Below are 18538 nucleotides of genomic sequence, written 5' to 3'. Positions count from 1 at the left end.
TAACATGGCTCCCTCATAAGGCCCTGAAGGCTATCTCCTCGCCACGATACCTTCCTCAGCTCCACATGTGTTCTTAATAAGCAGGGCTTTCCCATAGGCCTGGTTTGGCTGGGGCTGAGCTGAGTTGGAACTGTGACTGGCATAGTGACAGGGCTACGAATTAAGGCTCAAGTGACAGTGTGGTTAATAAGCAAATGCCAACATCCAAGATTTTTCTGTTGTCGCAGGCTCAGAGCTGGGTGGATCTGGAAGGACTGCAGGCAAACAGCAGTTACACTGTGGAGCTGCAGGCTGTCACGTACTGGGGACAGGTGCGACTGAAGAGTTCCAAGGCCTCACTCCACTTCAGCACCACCCAGAATAACGAATCTGGTAAACATGAGCGCTTTTGCTAATATTCACTTGTTCATTCAGCTGTCAAACATGTTATGTTTTTTAAGCCATGCTAGCGGTATGGCACTAGGAATGGCAATGTCAGTCTGTCTGTCAATTGGTCTACCACTTTGGTACAGACTGAAATAATATAACAAATATTGTCAGGGTTGGCATTTTGTACTGACATTAATGGTACCCAGATGATGATTCCTAATAACTTTGGTAATCCACTGACTTTTCTTCTAGCGTCACTATGACATTTTAAGGGAAATTTCTCAACAGCTATGGGATGGACTGTTGTGAAATTTGGTATAGACAAACATGCCTCCCTGAGGGTGAATTGTAATCACTTTGTGATTCCCTAAGTTTCCATCTAGTGCCATCATCAGGTCAAATTTTAAGTTATCCAGTATGTTGCTTCAGACCAAATGCTTGCAAAACTAATGTCATTCATGTAGCCTCTGTTGCACTTTATGTTTAGCACAAATTAGCAAATGTTATCAAAACAAGCTAAAGGTGATGAACATGGTAAACACTATATCTGCTGAACATCAGCACAATGTGAGCATGGTAGCATGCTGGCATTAGCATTTACTTCAAAGTACTGCTGTGCCTAAGTACAGCATCACAGGACCGCTATCATGGCTCTTTGTCTTGTTACACAACATATGTGCTATTTGGTTAATACTTTTAGCTAAATCCTTTAGTGTTGGTAAAGGCTCCCCTCAAAAATTGATGTGAAAGTCATGTGGTCACAAGGCATCCAAAAATCAACAAGCTTGGTAGCTGCTATTAAAAGTAAATCATGCGCTACCTGAAATAAAAATGTAAAAAAAAAAAACTGGACGGAGCTGCAGTTTTGTGATTGCGGATCCATATGGGATTAGCTGAAACAGCGAAATCCAATTTTCTTTGTCTTTGTTTTCCTAAATTGCTGAGAGTCTTCAGGCAAACAATCATCATGAGAAATGCAAAAAGCAGGAATGGCCAAGGTACGCTGACAGCACATCTGCATTCATTCGGATCCCCAGCATGTTTAGGAAGCACAGACGAAGCCTCAGTGCTATGATTGTGTATATTTTAAGCATGTGTGGCTCTAGAGGGAATTGAACCTCTAACCTTGGCAGTGTTAGTGTGTACCCATCGAGTTACACCACATTTATGCATAAAGGACATGTTGTAACTGCTGTGATCTTACAAAGAAATAATTGTGTGTTTCTGTTACCATGCTGGAGAGTTTGCCACAACACAGCCAGCGTTGTGTCTTAGCTACAGCAGCAAACATTTCTCCTTTCTCTTCCCTGTGAAATTAGTGCTCAAGTCAAAGAAGGAGGAGATATCCCCTCTTGGTTCAACCTTGGCCAAACGCCCTTCTGGCCCTCTAGAGGTAGGCACGCCCTTCTACCAGGATGGCCAGCTGCAGGTCCGTGTCTACTGGAAGAACCGAGGAGGTATGCACAATACTGTATTGATTTATAGCTTTGTTAGAATCCAATTAGCACCCCATTATGTCCATCAATCACTATGACTCATGTAAACTATGATATGTGTATGTGGTATGCCCGGTTCTCAGTTACCCAAACAATGGAAGATTCTTCTAAGAAATGTGGTATGAGATGGTGCAAATGAAATAAATGAAACAATGTGTCTTTGTGAGTGCTTGGTAATGTGAGTGCTGGGGAAATTGGTGTAAACTTGCGCATGGACTGGTAGACCGGAGCCACTGTTTAGTAAAGAACAATAAACACACAGAGCCGGAGCCGTGCGATGGGGTTTATTGACAGCTGTATTTAATAGATCCTCGCCCTCGCATTAGTGTTGAAGCGGTCCATTTTGTTTTACAAGACCTGATGTCATAGGGAAGAGAAATGGTCGTGGGTTGCAGCACTGCAAGGGGTTAAAGCCTATAGGAATGCCTGTCCCAGCGGCATCCATTCCCCAACCCTTCTGTTAATACCAGAGTGGAAATATGGAAACCTTGAAAGCAATGCTCTCAGGGTAACCTGTCAAGTCCCATTCACTGGTCTATGTTATGTTACTAATATATGTCATCGCCCAAGCCAAACTCCACATCTTAGAGTCAAGAATGCAAACCCTGGCTGAAGGAGAGGCCTGGTGAGACACCAACTGCTGAATCAGAGAGAGAGAGAGGGGGGGGGGATGGAGTTGGCCCAGAGCTGTTAGCAAGGTTGGCCTGGACTCAGAGAGCTGAGTGATGCTGACGGGGATCAAGCATGGCTGGGGAATCACAGTGTTGCAGAGCAGAGTTAATCCCGGTCCAGCTTCTTTTTCTGTCTCTTGTTTGCGGTCCTGGTCTGCAGTATATGTGCCACTGCCACTCATTAGTCTGAGGGATGACCCTGTCTTTGACTCTGACAACCTGTGTTCCACTATTGTAAACATACAGACATACAGATGGCCTGGAGAGTTGGAGTCTCTGGACATCTGGTTTGTGTGACAGAGAGAAGGGGACAGGTTAACTGAACCATGATTAAACTCTCACTCATTGTCTCTGTGATCCAAACCAGCCCAGCCTCTGGGTTGTCTCCAGCAGACGAAAGAGAACCTTACTGTACACCAGCTCAGATAATATATCGCTGTCTGCCCAGCACCCAGACAATAGTCAGCAGTCCGGCGGTGGCGGCACTTCTGAGGTTCGCTTCCAGTCATGATTTATCGAACACCACTGAGGCTCTGTTCTCTACCTGATTTCCATGTCCCATTTCTTGTTTTACATACCACTTCCCCTCTCCGTTAGACCCTGGCTAAGCATATCTTGTTTATTTTTTCCCTGATTTCCTGGTTCACTGTAATTCCTCTCTTCTGCTTCCAAAGAGCTCAAGGGCTCCAAGTGCCAGATCTGTGTCTAAGCCTTCAAAGGACCCCTTTTATCTCCCCTCTATAACCCAGGCCGCTGCCGAGGGGCGAACATGGCATAACTTAATTATTAATCGGAGAAGTATTTCACATATTCAAGCGACATAGTTGAATGAATAATGAATTTAGTAACATAAGATGAGGGTGATGGGCAGATAAACACTGCTGATGAGCTCATGAGAAGCTACTATACAGAAATGAAGTGATGGGTGCTGCAGCTGAGAGAGCTAGTGTGCCCCGGCATGAGCATGGCTACTCATGAGAATGCAAATCTTTTAAGTTGAAGTAGAAAAGTTTTCCAAGTTTTGGTTGGGAATCTAGCCCTCAGCTTACAAAAGGAAAGGTTTAGGAAACAGGAAAATTATATTTAATAGGCATCATGCAAAGATAAGGAAGGAAGTGCTTTCAAGTTGTTTTTAATTTTCAGAGACAGATAAGTTATCGTGGTCATCAATGATGGAAATAGTGATATGAGATCTCAGATGGGAAGTGTTGTAATTTGTGAGATATCAATTGTTTAATCATTTCAGCCTGTCAGATTGTCTTTTGATATATGATTCATGTTCAGTGGGCACAGTGGTGGCATGTAGATTTATTCAAGCACTGTACTTTAGTACAGTATGTTCCTTTTTTTGGGTGGAACGGGGGAGTTGCGGCTACTTTATACTCCTACGCCACTACATTTCAGAGATAGAAGGGCAGAAGTATGATATTTTTTATTATATTAACTTTGCAGATTAATATTTCACATCCAAAACCTATGATGATACCTCAGTGAATAAACTGTGTTGTTCTACGTTCATCTAACAGCATGTAGATCTGCTACTATGTTTAAATTGGTTCCTTACAATGCATCAGTAATAATTATTAGGATAGGTTCTAAGAACAATTATTATTATTTATTGATCTGTTGATTTTTTTTAAGTGTTTAGTCTGTAAAAAAAGGAAAAAAAAAATAGTGATAAATGCTTACGAGAGTTTCCTAGCGCCAAATAGCTTGTTTTGTCGGTCCAATAGACCAAATACACAATTTTCTATGATATAATGAGAAAAGCAGAAAACCTCACATTTGACCAGTACATGTCTTTAATTTTTGTTTCATGAATGACTTGAAAGATTAATCAAATATTGTTTTTGCTAACTTTTCTGTTCTCTTCTGTTATCCACTGATTGATTCATCAACTAATCACTTTGGCATTAAAATTAATAAACCCATATTGTAACATTGACAAGGTCTTTCTTTAACGTACATTTTGAAGATAATACTCTCATACTTTTACTAAAATTCTGAATATAGGACTTGTACTTGCTACTTTTTCTAAGTAAAAAATCTGAATACTTTAGCCACTGACTTCTTATCTGTCCCATGTTTCAGATCCTGCAGTGAGTCGCTACCATGTCCAGTGGATGCCGGAGTACTGCAGCCACAATGAGACACGAGGACCAGAGAAATCTGTCACACAGGTTAGTGTCCAGCAACCGTTTCACAACCTCCAACTGAGGGTCCGGTCAAAGAGGGCATAGCACAGAGCTGTGGTTTGATCAGCAGCTCTGTGCTATGCAAAGCACGTGCCTAGCCTTTTGTCTGATGCTTAGAGAGGACAGCTCCTCTAAAGAAAACAACTCCAGTGAGTGAACCCAAGGCCCTGTTGTGTTGGATTTTGCACTGGGCAAATCGCTGGCTGTTGTTTCGAATATTATGAGTCAGTCGTGTGGTCAGGCATGTGGTGTGTTGGCCAATAAAACGCATTTACTTAAACAATGTTTCCCGGAATGGGGAATCATTCACCTCCAACGGCCCCAGCCATGCTTCTGCATGGGGCTTCTTTTAGGGTGCAGCAGGGTTTGTGTAGGGTTTGGGAGAGTCTGGGGAGGGGGTGGTGTTAACTGTTCGGGCTCAGGCTGATACAGGATGGCAGAGGCCTGGCAATCAACACATTCTTTGGGGACCAGAACTCTGGTTGCTAGGAAATATACATCCATTTTCTATAGATCACTGGGAAGGATTCCAGGCTTTTGCTTTTATGTGAGCACAGCGCCTCATTCACTTTTAATCAAAGCTGTTTCATATCAGAGGGAATATACACACACCCGTTCTCAAGGGACTGCCTATTAATGTAGAACCTCTTTATTACAAATGTAAGATCTAAATTCACCAGTCAGCGGGATTTTTCCTTTTTCTTTTTTTTGGTCTTTGTTTCCTGATGAGAAAGGTGATTTTTTTTTTTTTTGTTGAGATCAATAGATGATTAAAGTTTGCCATGAGTTTTAAGTGTAAGACTGCTGCACAGAATTCATTAGCATGATTTACAGGCCATTCTCATTTCAAATTACACATGAATCTGCTTTGGTTGCTTAATCTTAATTTCAGTTCTTCGTGTGTTTATGAAACATTTGGAAGCTATAAAAACCAATGATATTGCAGTTAGAATAGGAAAATAGTGGTCTAAACCCTACCATGTGAGTGTTCAAAGTGGTCCTGTGATGTGTGGCATATTCCTGAGGCCTGAGTGGGAATGTGATCTGCCCTGGCGCTGTGTATTTAATTATCTCTGAAGCTCCATGGGACCTGACCTGGGTGACATGTCAAAGTCATCAGGGCTGAATAATGTGTTTCTTGGCTCAGGAGAACTACATCAACCTCCCGGGCCTGCTGTTCTCCTGCAAGTACAAAGTCACAGTTCACATGCTGAAGTCCAAGAGACGCTCCAAGGACGAGAGCACCACCTTCCTTACACCATCCTGTGCTACCATCCGAAGCAAGACTCACAAACACATCCCCTGCCCAGGGGAGGGAGGTAAGTATTCAGCCGTTTGACACGTAAAGAGCATTTTAAAATCAATCTGCATTAGTGTGGTTACAGTAACGAGACATCATAGCATATTATAATCATGTTGATGGAAAAAATCTATACTCTGATAAAAGAATAGTTCAACATTTTTGGAAATGCACTTATTGGCTTTCTTGTCGAGAGTTAGATGAGAGGATTGATACCTCTCTCTTGTATGTAAGGTAATAACGAAGCTACTGCCAGCAGCCGGTTAGCTCAGCTTAAGGGGAAAGAGCTACCCTGGCTCTGTCCAAAACTAACAAATGCTAAAGCTCACTAATTTATACATTATATCTTGTTTGTTTAATCTTTGCAAAAGTGTCAAAATGACATGTTGTGGTTCTAGGAAGGGTTATGTGCTGGACTCCTGTCTGGGCACAGTAACTTCTTGGAGTCTCTGCTGGATTCCTAGAGTCTTGTCGTTACAGTGAGCAGGGAACTCTAGGAAGTTACTGTATTCGGCCAAGAAATAGTCCGGCACATAACACCCCATAAAACCGCAACATATCCTTTTTACTCTTTTGTTAGCATTAAACTAATGAGATATAATGTGTCAGTTAGAAATGTATGAAAAATGAAACACTCTGGTGAGGTCTCCATTGTCTTACAAGAGGGGCTTTATTCTGGGCCTAGGAATGTACACTCGCATTGAACATACAGAATGTTTAGAGTTCACAGTGAATCTTCCCACTTTATACGTACTTCCAACCCCCTAATTTTGCTGTCTCAGGGCTGCCTTGCACTTGGAGACAACTCTGGCAACCCATACCAATACAAGAAGATTCCTTGCAAGGACACATCTTATCTTTCAGCTGAGTCATGAATGACCTTGGCCTAACAGAGACTAAGCTTCTTCGTATACAACTTCAGCATCTCAGTAAATTTCCATCACAGTCAGTAAATTTCCAACACAGTTCTTTTTTGATCATGAGATCAACATCAACTATCTATCCTATGCCCTACGAGCTTTGTCCGACCCAACAACAGTCAAAGGATCCCCACTAAGAGGTTAAGACTCCTGGCAGAGGTCACCGGTCATAGGTACACAACAGCCAAACATCCCCTCATGATTGGCAAAAGAAGGGTAAAAGACCAAGTGTCTAGCAACTCTATTAGTGAAACAAGAGAAAAACCTCAAAAGCTGGATGAGGAAAAATCTCTTGAGACACTCGACATCTACCTGAAATACATAAAAATAAATAAAATCAATTAATGTGGGTAATACAAATATAATAATGATTACAATAAAACAAGTAAATAATATTGATCCACAACAACTGAGTAACTATAATCAATATCAACAATATGTCATAGTATTTTAAGCAGGTAATAATTCACATTCATACACTTGAAACACAGTCCTGAAGATCAATTTAGCTCAGATCTCCTGGTTACAGTGATGTTAGCTCTCAGATATTAGCATGAAGAAACACTACCTGCTGATTAAAGCACTTAACACTGGCATTTTAAGGCACATAATCAATATTAGCAATCCATGAAGAACAAAATGATCTAAAAACAAAATCAGTTTCATCAATCAACAATTAGGTGTTGACTCATGCATTAAAATGATTACAATCTCTGATTACTGGTCAACTGATAATAATACTAATATTACCCCATGTCTCTCGGTTTCCACTACAAGTGTAGTAGGGATGTTTTGGCTTGAAACTGCTATTCATTTAATTAATTGTGTTGAACAGGTCACCAATATGATAGTCATCACCTAAGGAATCGTCTTGGTAATAGAATGCCAAAGGACAAACGGGCATCGGCCTGTCAAGCATTTCAAAGGTCTTGGGGGTTACGGTTTGCTTAACCATAATTTTTGTAAATTGCCTAACACGACCCTTGATCAAAACTGATATGCAAGATCAATGATCAACACTATTATCCCAATCACTACCGTAACGCCTAGGTGCATGATGGAAGAATGAAAATTATGCAACTCTGCAAAACCTTTTTCAGTATCCTGCACTAAGTCGGCCACTATTCGGACAATGGGTCAATGCATCAAGATGTAGGTGCAACACTCTGACCCTACCACAGCGCAACTCCTCCTTGTGAGGCAAATATTAGATCTAAGGCTATATGGTTCTGTAAAGCTACATTTCTGGTCTCGCTTCATCAGCCATAGCTCTAAGGGTTCATATGCTTTTCTAGTACTTATGTCAAGGCAGTGGTCTCCTTTTGATTAGTAAAGATGCCGAAAGATGGAATTAGGACACCTGCAATATGTTGGAATGTACTGTAATCTCAATGTTGACACTTACATAGTGGCTCTTACAGGTGCGCAATTTCAGTACCAGACACAGGCCTGATTAGGAGAACCAGGAATGCTAAATAACGCAGTCCCTGCACTGGACCAGCTGGAATACACCCATAGGCTTTAGTGTCATATCATATAGACGCACTCTGGAACGGTAGGTGAAGAGGTTACATTTAGGTTTGTGATGCTAGAACAGTTACTATATCCTAAGGTTTGCAGTAGTGGACTGTATAAGTCTTGCACGGGTCTTGGGTCCAAATCTATATAGAAACAGAACTTGCTGTAACTAATGAACATCTAACATAGGAAAGGATACAGAGCAATCTCTGTCCTTACTTACTGTACTTAGAGGGATAGAGTAATTAAGTGACATTACTAACACGAAGGATAGAGATAATATTTCAGCCCATGGAACAGATTCTACCCAAGCATTTACTTTAGGTGTCACAGCTACATTAGACGCTTCACAATCAGACCACCTTTTGGATGAGCAGTTAGTTTGTCTCAGAATCAATACTAACATATGTCGGAACAAACCTAGGTATTGCGTTTGGAAACTCATTACCTTGTGTAGTTCAGCTATATTTACATCTGGAGTTCGATGATACTGATTAACTTGGGATAATAAAACGTTTTCAGTAAACTGATTGCTTAAGTCGCACAAACTAGACTCTTCCCAATCTGCTTTAGTGAATGGAGTTGGAGTTAGCATAGGCGAGTGGGAGGAAGATGGCATTTGATGACATATCCAACAGTTAGACAGATTTCTGCTATTAGCATAACCTACCATAATTTGCATAGCTACATTTGATGTCTCATAAGAGCTATGTTTCCTATGTGTTTCCATCTTCTGATTATCATGTGATGAGGGATAATGTCTCTTGTTGGGATGTTTCTTTCATCCCACGGTGGTGCTTTTGTCCTAGTACTCTGGTTGGTTTGTGTGTGGAAGATTAGAATGTGTCTGTTCTGAGAATATATTAGCTCTTATGCTCTGGTGATTGTCTTACGTGGTTGCCTCAGGGGAATGGGGGAAGTAGCGCCACTTATGCTGAAGAGCTGAAGTAGGACTTCCCAGAGAAGTCTCTCTGGCTGATTGACTGACTGTACCCTCATCTCCATTGTTTAGATCTCTTTGGAACCTTGTGGCATGGATGCATTCTGCTTTCCCTTCCCTTCCTTCTGCTTTCCCTTCCACCATCGGAGTGGTTCTTTTGGTCAGCTGCAACTAGGAGATAGAAAAACTTTATCTAGTGATTTCACAAACACAAAATATCTTATCTTAAAGGGATCTTTCCCAAGCTCTAGCAGAAACCTGTAAATGGAACCTTCTCAGAATGTTAGTTAGCATATATATACGCTGTCAGGGATTCCTCTGTCCATAGGGTAGCTCTGTGAGATGTCAGTGGCAGGCTTGCAACTGCACAGAAAGATCTTCCCATCAACATTTCATGTGAACTTATCCTTGTGGTTCTCCTAGGTGTACTTCATACTTCAGTTGTGTCCTACATCCTTTCTACCTGTCCTGAGTTCTGGGGGTGAAAAGGAAAATGCAGCTTTGCTCAGCTGTTGGGTGACTTCAGAAATGAGCAACTTATTTTCTTTTGGGAAACACTTATACCTACTTGGAGAATGTATGTAGAGTAACTAAAAGATATCTGTATCTTATACATGGATGCACAAAATCTATTTACATATTTAAAACAGTCCTAAGGACGACGGTAAGCGATAATGTTTTTACTGCTGTTTGCCCTTATGTTGTAAGGATACTGTGCGTCTGCTTACCAATGATTAAGTCACTATGGTTATTAATGGACGAATTATTGGATCACATGATTCACCCCCCCCCCCCCCCCCCCTTTCCATTTGAAGACCCGTGTGCAACTTGTGCTAACACGTGGAGCAGGGACGGAAAAACTGAAAACAATCAGGGTGGAGCCACAAGCCTGACTTCGACTGGGAACAACCTTTATTTTCCACAGTCTCTTTACAACAGTCAGCTCAGGATTATGCACCTTCAACATCATCAAGTGAGGCAATCAGTGAAAAACAGCACATTTCACAATAGCCAATTGCAACAGCAAGAGAATGACTTTTGTTAAAACAAATTCAAATATCAGAGCTGAATGTTAAATTAGTTTACCAGATGAGATCAAAAACTCACACAGTTTCCACCCTCCTTAAAATCATGAGCTACTCTAAGGCATCTCAGGAATCAGATATAAAAAGTTACAGACTGGCCTACAGTCAAAATACAGGCAGCATCAATACTTAAAACTCAGCCTACTGAGCAAAACTCCAGGTGGCAGGACATACGCCTTAACAACACCTGGTTCAGAGGTGACCACATAGCCATCGCAAAAGATCAAATCTTAATTTGGAATGGGAATTTGCAACTAATCAAGCCTAGGCAATGTAAATGTATCAGTCAATGTTTCACAATTGTGGGTAACTAACTCCTTGTCTAAGTCAATCAAAGGGAGCAATGTGGCTGGCTTTAAAGTTGGAGTTCTATGAATCAAAACGGTAGAGAAATGATTACTTCATAGCCAGTTGTATAAGCAGCTGTCATGTACTGGGTGGCAGAAGTGTTCAGAATGCAAAACATGCAAATACGCTAACAAAACTTTACAGGTGAAACCCAGTGGGGCTGAATTCTCAATTAGGATAAACGTGGCAGCTACACAAACAAACAGCCTAGCATTCACTGTACTACAGGAGGCAGAAGAATAGAATAAAATAGAATGGAATAGAGTAGAGTAGAATAAAAGAGTGGCCACAGAGCAGTAATGACAACCTTATCTCTGACCCAAAAACCCAAGGTGAAGCTGTCCTTCTTATGCACATATTGATAGTAGTCAACTTAAAGTCTGGCAATCCCAAGGCTGATGCAGATGTAATAGCAGTGTTCAAGTCTCTGAAAGTAGATGTCATACTTTCAGTTCATTGAACAGCATCAGGTGCAGAATCCAATGTGGCAGCACAGAGGAATGTCCATTGCAGTAACCCAATGATGACAATAGCTGGTCATGTTTAACTAGCATTTCCACCTTACATGTGGAGGAGGCATTGCTAACAGCAGCTTCACTCTGTCAGGTGAGAAAAGCCAGTGGCCATTCTCCAAAATGTGTCCCAAATAGTTAACCTTAAGCTGACGAAACTCCAGCTTGACAAGCGATGTTCTGCATCCTCACCCAGCCAATCATTCCAGGAGGAGATTAGTATCTGTTTCACAGGCTTCTTCAGATGGAAAGCAGGAAGGGACATTGGTATTATTGAAGCAATGTACTACCTCCCAGAGGCACTGGTCATCAAGGTCTGTCCTTACTGCTTTGGCGTATATGGCTTGCAAATGTGCAAATCTTTTCTCCAATATTTACCAATCATACTGCTTACCCTCAAAGGTAAAAGCAAAAAGAATCTTAATATCAGGATACAATGGAATATACAAAGAAGACTGCAAGTCCATCAATATGTAAAATTTAGAATTGGATTGAAAGGAGGCCAAAATGGAATTGACATCTGGTTCAGTGGGTATTGTTTAAACAAAAATGGCGTTAACTGCTGTGTGGAGAAGCCAACACCAACATTTTTATTTTGAAGCAGGTGTATGTTGTTCAAGTGAAGATTGAAGAGGGTCTGTAAAATGTAGAAGTACAGCAGCTCGGTGTTCGATAACAAATGTAAACAACTCAGTGGAGTTGTCTGAGACTGTGTGTGTGTGTGTGTGTGTGTGTGTGTGTGTGTGTGTGTGTGTTAGCAGACCACCTCTTCACCGTAGGTCCAAGATCATGTCGAAAAGTGGGCAAAACAACACAGCACAACACAGATATCCACTGTAAGGGGAAGATCCAACTAAAACATCTATACAATGTACTTCCAGATCCACTGGTCACTTCAGCAACAGTAAAGAGTAGACTTCACACAAATCAAAATACTTTACAGAATCAGCACAAACAATTGCAATGAAAATTGACTCAACGTTATCTTAACATCATAAGCATTCATGACCAAATGCTGCTAACAATTAGCCAGAAACGTTAATGCTAATGGTACTTCAAACACAGCACTATTACAGCAACAGGTGGAATAACTTGCTTACAGCGGGAACTTATCCACATCATGTGCACATTACTCTGCAGATTCACAGAGAAGATAAAAAGCCTATGTCTTTTACAACTGAGGAACCTATTCAACCTATTAAGACAACAACAAATATTTTAACACAGCAGAAAACAACCTTGTAATACAAGCGAAAACAACCAAGACTTTCAGCAAAGCCTCACAGTCACAAGCAGTCATATTCAGAATGAATAATCTGACAATCAGCACAGCATCACAAACTTTGCATTAATGGTATGAAATTACCCTCGGCAGAGATTTTCCAAAGAAATTAGTCAGACGAAGTCACTACTAAGGCTTAACAATGTGTTAAACAGGACAATAACACTTTCTACACTGTGTGTGATACTGTCGCTTGTAACATGAGCCTAGAGGAGGAGATTTTTTGTTTAGTTTTTTTCTTTGGTCTGAAGGATCCTGTATTTTCCAAATCTGTTAATGTGTGTCTGGCCTGTAAATATGTTTCTCTGCCAACCCAAAACAATGAGTTAATAGTTATTTCCTACATGAGGTTGTAGGCAATTTACTGGAGTAAGAACCAGGAGTTGATTACATGAAGGCTATCCATTTTTATTCCTGTATATCTTAACTCTGTTTTTTTTGTTTTAATCTACAAGGAGTTTATGAGAGAATTTTAGAGTTCTAGCACTCAACACTTATTTTCTCCATTTCAGAGCATAAGCTTTATCTAGGTTCTGTTTTCTTCTATACAGAAAGGCAAGGCAAAATATTCTCCAAATTGTTTTGCAATCGATGCAGCTGGCCTGCCAGGTGGAATAAGTGGAGCATTTTTCATAAGCTTCTTTTTTTCCCTATCTCTATAACTCTCTGCTGTAGGTGTTTTGGTATTTTTGGACCTTTAAATTCCTCCTGACTCAGAATCTTAGAAATGTCAGACCCCATTGTCTGACATTTTCACCCATCTGCAGCGATGGGTGAAAGAAGAACTTTTAACAGATGTAGGAGATCAAGTAGGCTGCTGGTGTCTTCCTGTGAATGTAACAAATTAAAGCAGCAGTTTTCACAACACAACATAAAACAAACACAGTGCATTCAATGCGACTGGAGACAGCCTTCTGGAGTTACTAAATTTTGAATTGAAAAGCCATGGTGAATTGTGGATCCCTCACTACAAAATTCGCTTAGCTTTTGGACTCAACTCTGTACTACTCAATAGTTGAGTAGTGAGTGAGAGTTGCAGAATAAATTAAGGTTTTTTCCAAAGTTCATATTAAAAGTCAGTGTCATTACAATCTACTTTACCGCTCATTAATTCACACTATCCCTGACTGTCAATCAAATTTTTCTTTTGTTCAATTTTTTCAGGCAGAGCACAGGTTGAGTCAAAAAGGTAATGAAAATATTTAATGCTTTTTTTACTCACCCAGTGTTGTGCCTCCAGCCATATTGAAATCCTGTTCGTGATGCCAGTTTGATGAATAAAAAATGTCACTCCCTGGTCAAGTCTCCCTTGTCTTACAAGAGAGCATTTATTCTGGGCCCAGGAAGCATTCGAATGTGTACACTCAAATTGAACATACAGAATGCTTAGAGTTCACAGCAAATCTTTCCACTTAATACAGACTTCCAACCCCTAACCTTGCTGGACACATCTTATCTTTCAGCTGGGCCTGATGAAGTATACCAGAAAACACATAGTTATGAGTGTCATGAACGATCATGGCCTAATAGAGACTGAGCTTCTCAGTACACAACTTAAGCATCTCAGTAAATATCCATCACAGTCAGTACATTTCCAACACAGTTAGTGAACTTTAGAGGTGCTGGCAGGTGGATTTTGTTATCTTTGGAGAGAGCCAGGCTGCTGCCTGTAGCTACATAGCTAGCATACAGGCTTGAAATCTCAATCTTCTCATGTAACTCAAGAAAGCAAATAAGTGTTTTTTTCCCCTAAAATGTGGAACTATTCCCTTAATATCAAAACCCTGACTGACACTACCTTTCTCCTAACAGCTACCGGGCTTCCAAAAGTTTTGGCTAAGCCAGAGAACCTGACGGCTTCCTTTTCCATCAATGAGGGAAACATCACCGGCAGCTTCCTGTGGCGTGTGTCCAAGGTGGCTCCCCATCAGCGAATCACAGGCTTTCAAGTCACCTGGGCTGAGATCACCACTGAGAGCCGGCAAAACAGCCTGCCTAACAGCATCATCTCTCAGTCCCAGATCCTGCCTCCAGTAAGTCTATTTGGATTAAAACACGAATTGTAGTTTTTCTATTCTAGCTCCTGTAATAGCTATGGCTTGTATTAAATGTGGCAGTTTGTTTCCATATGACACAGGGGATTTCGCTCTGTCACATATAGTCAGTATATAGTCCTGTGCCATAGGAAAAGAAGTTCTATCTTCAGCATTTCATTTCACAGCATCTGTCAGAGGTGAGGGTGATTTAAGGATAACACTGTTGTGGCCTCTTTGCATGAATCTTGTGATAAGCGCTGGTGTGTAGACAGACATAGGAATAGATCTCAGGAAGCGCTGTGTCTTGCTGGAAGTTCTCCTTCTCTACCTTTTCATCTGCCTTCATGTCTTCTTCTTTCATCCTCCGTGAGAGCTCTGAAAAAGCCGCTCTTTGACATAATCTGCTCCATCAACAACACGTTCCGCCTATCTGCACCTCCCAGCCTCTGGAGCTCAACTAAAAATAAAACCACCCACCGCACGCTTTATCAAGCTGGCTGCAAAGAAGAGAGACAGCAAGCCTTATGAAAACAAAGTATTTGTTTTTGTCTGTGGTGTGTGCAAAGACAGCTACACTCATTGCATGTCTCTCTTTCCTCACTTGGCAGGATCATAATTTGCTTGTAGTGTCCAACCTGCGGCCATCCACTTACTACAGACTGGAGGTACAAGTAATAACAACTGGAGGGGAAGGTCCCGCCACTGTCAAGACCTTCCAGACCCCGAACATATTACCAGTCATTCAACACCGTAAGTCACTGCCTGTTGTTGCTTTGTCAAACTGCTCAAGAAATATGAGCTGAAAATTAATTAGCTCAGTTTAAATTTTTAAAATATTTTGGAAACATATTTGGTGCTATATCATGCCTGACAATATGACGTCTTACTTTTTGGACTATCTGTTGAAGTTTGTGTTTTGAGTGTCACTGCTCTGTTCTAACAGTATACTGTAGATTCTCCATTCATCCTTTAAGCAGCTGTAATCATTATTTTTATATTAACAATTGAATTGTGGTTATGAACCCACAGAGAGTTATAACCATCTCTCAGCTCCGCAAAAGATTTTAGGATCTTTCAGCTCATTGTTTTGGTTTTCCAGCTGCAACTTTACTGTTTTGGTTCAGTCTCAGTGCTCTCATCAAACTCTTCTCCAGACACAGCAGGCAGCTGTTTTCAGTGAAAAGGCTCTAAAAACCCACTGTACACTACCTCCCCATCATCAAATGACAAGCAGTTGAACACAGAGGAGCATTTAGCAATAAGAGTTATATTTTTTGCTCAAGAATTGGTAGAGAGCAAAACAGAGGTGAAATGAGAATGAACATTGGACTGAAAGTCATCAAGTGGACACAAATGTGACTCTAAATGAATGCCAATTTTGCTCTGTGTCCGTTGGACGTGTAAATTGGCAACTGTTTGCTAACAAGCAAAGTGTGATGTATGTCAGTGTTGTTTACAAAATGTTTCCGCTTTCCCCAAGTGGCCAAAAATCTGTTATTGAATCTGGTTTAATAATTGGATAGCAAAAGCATAGCAGCTTTAAGAGGAGATGCTGTGCTCCTTTCACATTACTTTATTTGAGGCCAAATCATTTTTCTGGAAAAGTCCCACTTAAAATTGGCTGCTAAGCACATTTATACTGTGTGGAAAAAGTTGTCAGTTATTGCAAGGAGTTTCTGAGTTGGCATATGATGGATCTCTGATCATGTGTGTTTTCTAGGGCCCAGACTGCGGCAGCACCACTCTCATCACCAGAAGCCGTCAGTAGAGAGACACTGAGCTGCGAGTCGAAGCAAACCCAAGAGGGAGATGTACCAGTGGTTCTCTGCTCCTGCCTGTCAGAGAAGGAATGTGTGGAACCAAACAGAAACACAGCACACCAGACCATGAACTGACCCCCCTGCTCGTGAAATATGGGTCCTCTTCCTCCAGGCTCCACAACACATCAGCTATTCCTTCTTAACCCCTCTGACTGATATGTCACCGGACGGGTTGGTCTGTACAGTTGAAATTTTACTGCAAGGTCCCATATTCTGCATTTGTCAGTAAACAGCTCCCCAACTCATCAGGAAGTTAGAAAAGTCCAGGCAAAAGTATGATTCAAGAACCCCCAAAAGTCGTTGTGATGCAGCAGTCGTTGTAAGCAGCAAGATAGTATTAACAATTTCAACTTGATTCGATCAGAGAGAACTTGCAACACAAGTTGAATTGATTAATGTTCATTCATGATATAAAGAAAAACAATTACTTGCAACTTAATTGAAGATGGTTGAACACAGATGGTGGGAAACGGCGTAAAACTGTAAAACAATTGTTTATTCATGAAGAAAAGTAGAAATTGATCTATTTATTTTGTGTTACCCATTAAAGAGGCGCTTAGGCATACAGTCAGTACTGATGGATAATGTAACTTAAGTCATTGTTGTCTAACCCAGAATATTTCACATAGTATGTTGCATGTAGTACATTTGATTTTTGAACTGTAAATGAATTACAAGTACTTGCTTCAAATTGAAAGCTTGTAATGGTTTTGCATGACAACCGTTAGCATTCTGTTGGCATGAAATGATGTCTGTGTTACCTCTTTTCAATATGTTAGCAATATTTCATTAACAGATTAACAAAGAATTATATTGGGAGTAATATGTAATGTTTATTAATGAAATTATAACATGTGTGGAAATGATGAATTGTACATGTTCTTGGCTGTAGAAATATTTGTCGTGGAACAGTCAGTGAATGTCTATATTTATTTATGTGTGTATTACAAAGTTTGGTTTGGATGTGTGTGAATGTGTATGTTTTTCTGTGTTTTAGTCTCAAATTTTTGAACCCACAAAAAAATCTTGTAAAGACGTTTTGTAAAAATGGAATTGTAAATACAGTCTTATGTTACATGTTATTTTTCCATGGTAGAAACTGTACAAACTGCTAAGTAATAAAATAATCCTTAACCAGTTCCCTTTGCTGTTTGTTTAATTGAAGCTGCTGTGAGCAGTAAATAGACATGTTTCTCCTCCCAGTGCTGAACTATTTGGCAGTTACTGTTGCTTATTTTGGCTGTAAAACCCATCATGGCAGACTCTGTGTACAGCATATTCACTGATCGGTCCAGGAGCCTGAGAAATGCGCTCTGCAAGTCCAAATAAACAGGTCATCTAGCTCAACAGCCCCGAGTGAATTTACCATCGCTGAGGTCGGGCACCCCTCAACATAATGCTCTGCCTCTCAGAGCACTTGTGTGTTTGAAAAGCGTTAAATCCCTCCTCTGCCTTTCACCCCTATAAAATGAAAAGTAGAAATGTTTACAAGAAAATAAAGTTAAAAGTGAGACTGTGAGAGTAAAGCCATGTGTAGAGTGTATGATTTTAGTATTAAGAAGCTATTTAGTTATTTGTGTATGTCAGAAAACAGCCTTTTCTTTAGCAAACATTATCCTGTAAGGTGTGAATACAGAACAGTGCAATGGTATTTTTACACATTTCATATATTTTAACGAGTGTATCCAGACAAGTTGACTTATATTACATTCTCCTGAAAAGTTCAGCCTAAAGACATCTTTTCAGTGAGATAAAAGGTTTATATGAACCAGGTTTATATGATGTGTGACCATTTCCTTTACATTACATTAATTTTCCAGACGCTTCTGTCCAAAGTGACTTATAAGAAGTGCATTCAACCTCCACAGGAACTACAGCGGTTGTTAAAAATTGACTTGCACCGCACTATTGAACATCCATATCTCCTCCAGTTGGCAGTGCATGAGTTTCTTAAAGGGAAGTTTGATGGTTATTCAAGTATGTAAGAGCAACACTTTATTCACCTCCTTCAACTAGGCCATCAGAGCATTCAGAGAGTATCTGCTC

At 40.6% G+C, this 18538-nt stretch overlaps 1 protein-coding gene across 1 annotated transcript in view; it reads left to right on the top strand.

Moving 5' to 3' along the window:
* The window catches only part of LOC122992678 (anosmin-1), a 46644-nt gene extending 29013 nt beyond the window's left edge, over nt 1-17631 (top strand). Inside the window, exons 8-14 of the mRNA XM_044366549.1 lie at nt 228-372; nt 1689-1826; nt 4628-4716; nt 5879-6050; nt 14449-14669; nt 15281-15422; nt 16393-17631. Coding sequence (XP_044222484.1) covers nt 228-372; nt 1689-1826; nt 4628-4716; nt 5879-6050; nt 14449-14669; nt 15281-15422; nt 16393-16451 — 966 coding nt within the window. The 3' untranslated portion in view covers nt 16452-17631. The remainder of the gene's footprint in view (nt 1-227; nt 373-1688; nt 1827-4627; nt 4717-5878; nt 6051-14448; nt 14670-15280; nt 15423-16392) is intronic.
* Nucleotides 17632-18538: the final 907 nt, after the last annotated feature.

This window comes from Thunnus albacares, chromosome 11 (genome assembly GCF_914725855.1).
Source record: "Thunnus albacares chromosome 11, fThuAlb1.1, whole genome shotgun sequence".
Taxonomy (NCBI): domain Eukaryota; kingdom Metazoa; phylum Chordata; class Actinopteri; order Scombriformes; family Scombridae; genus Thunnus; species Thunnus albacares.
Note: the sequence above shows the minus strand (reverse complement) of the source record. Positions and strands in the feature narration are given on the sequence as shown.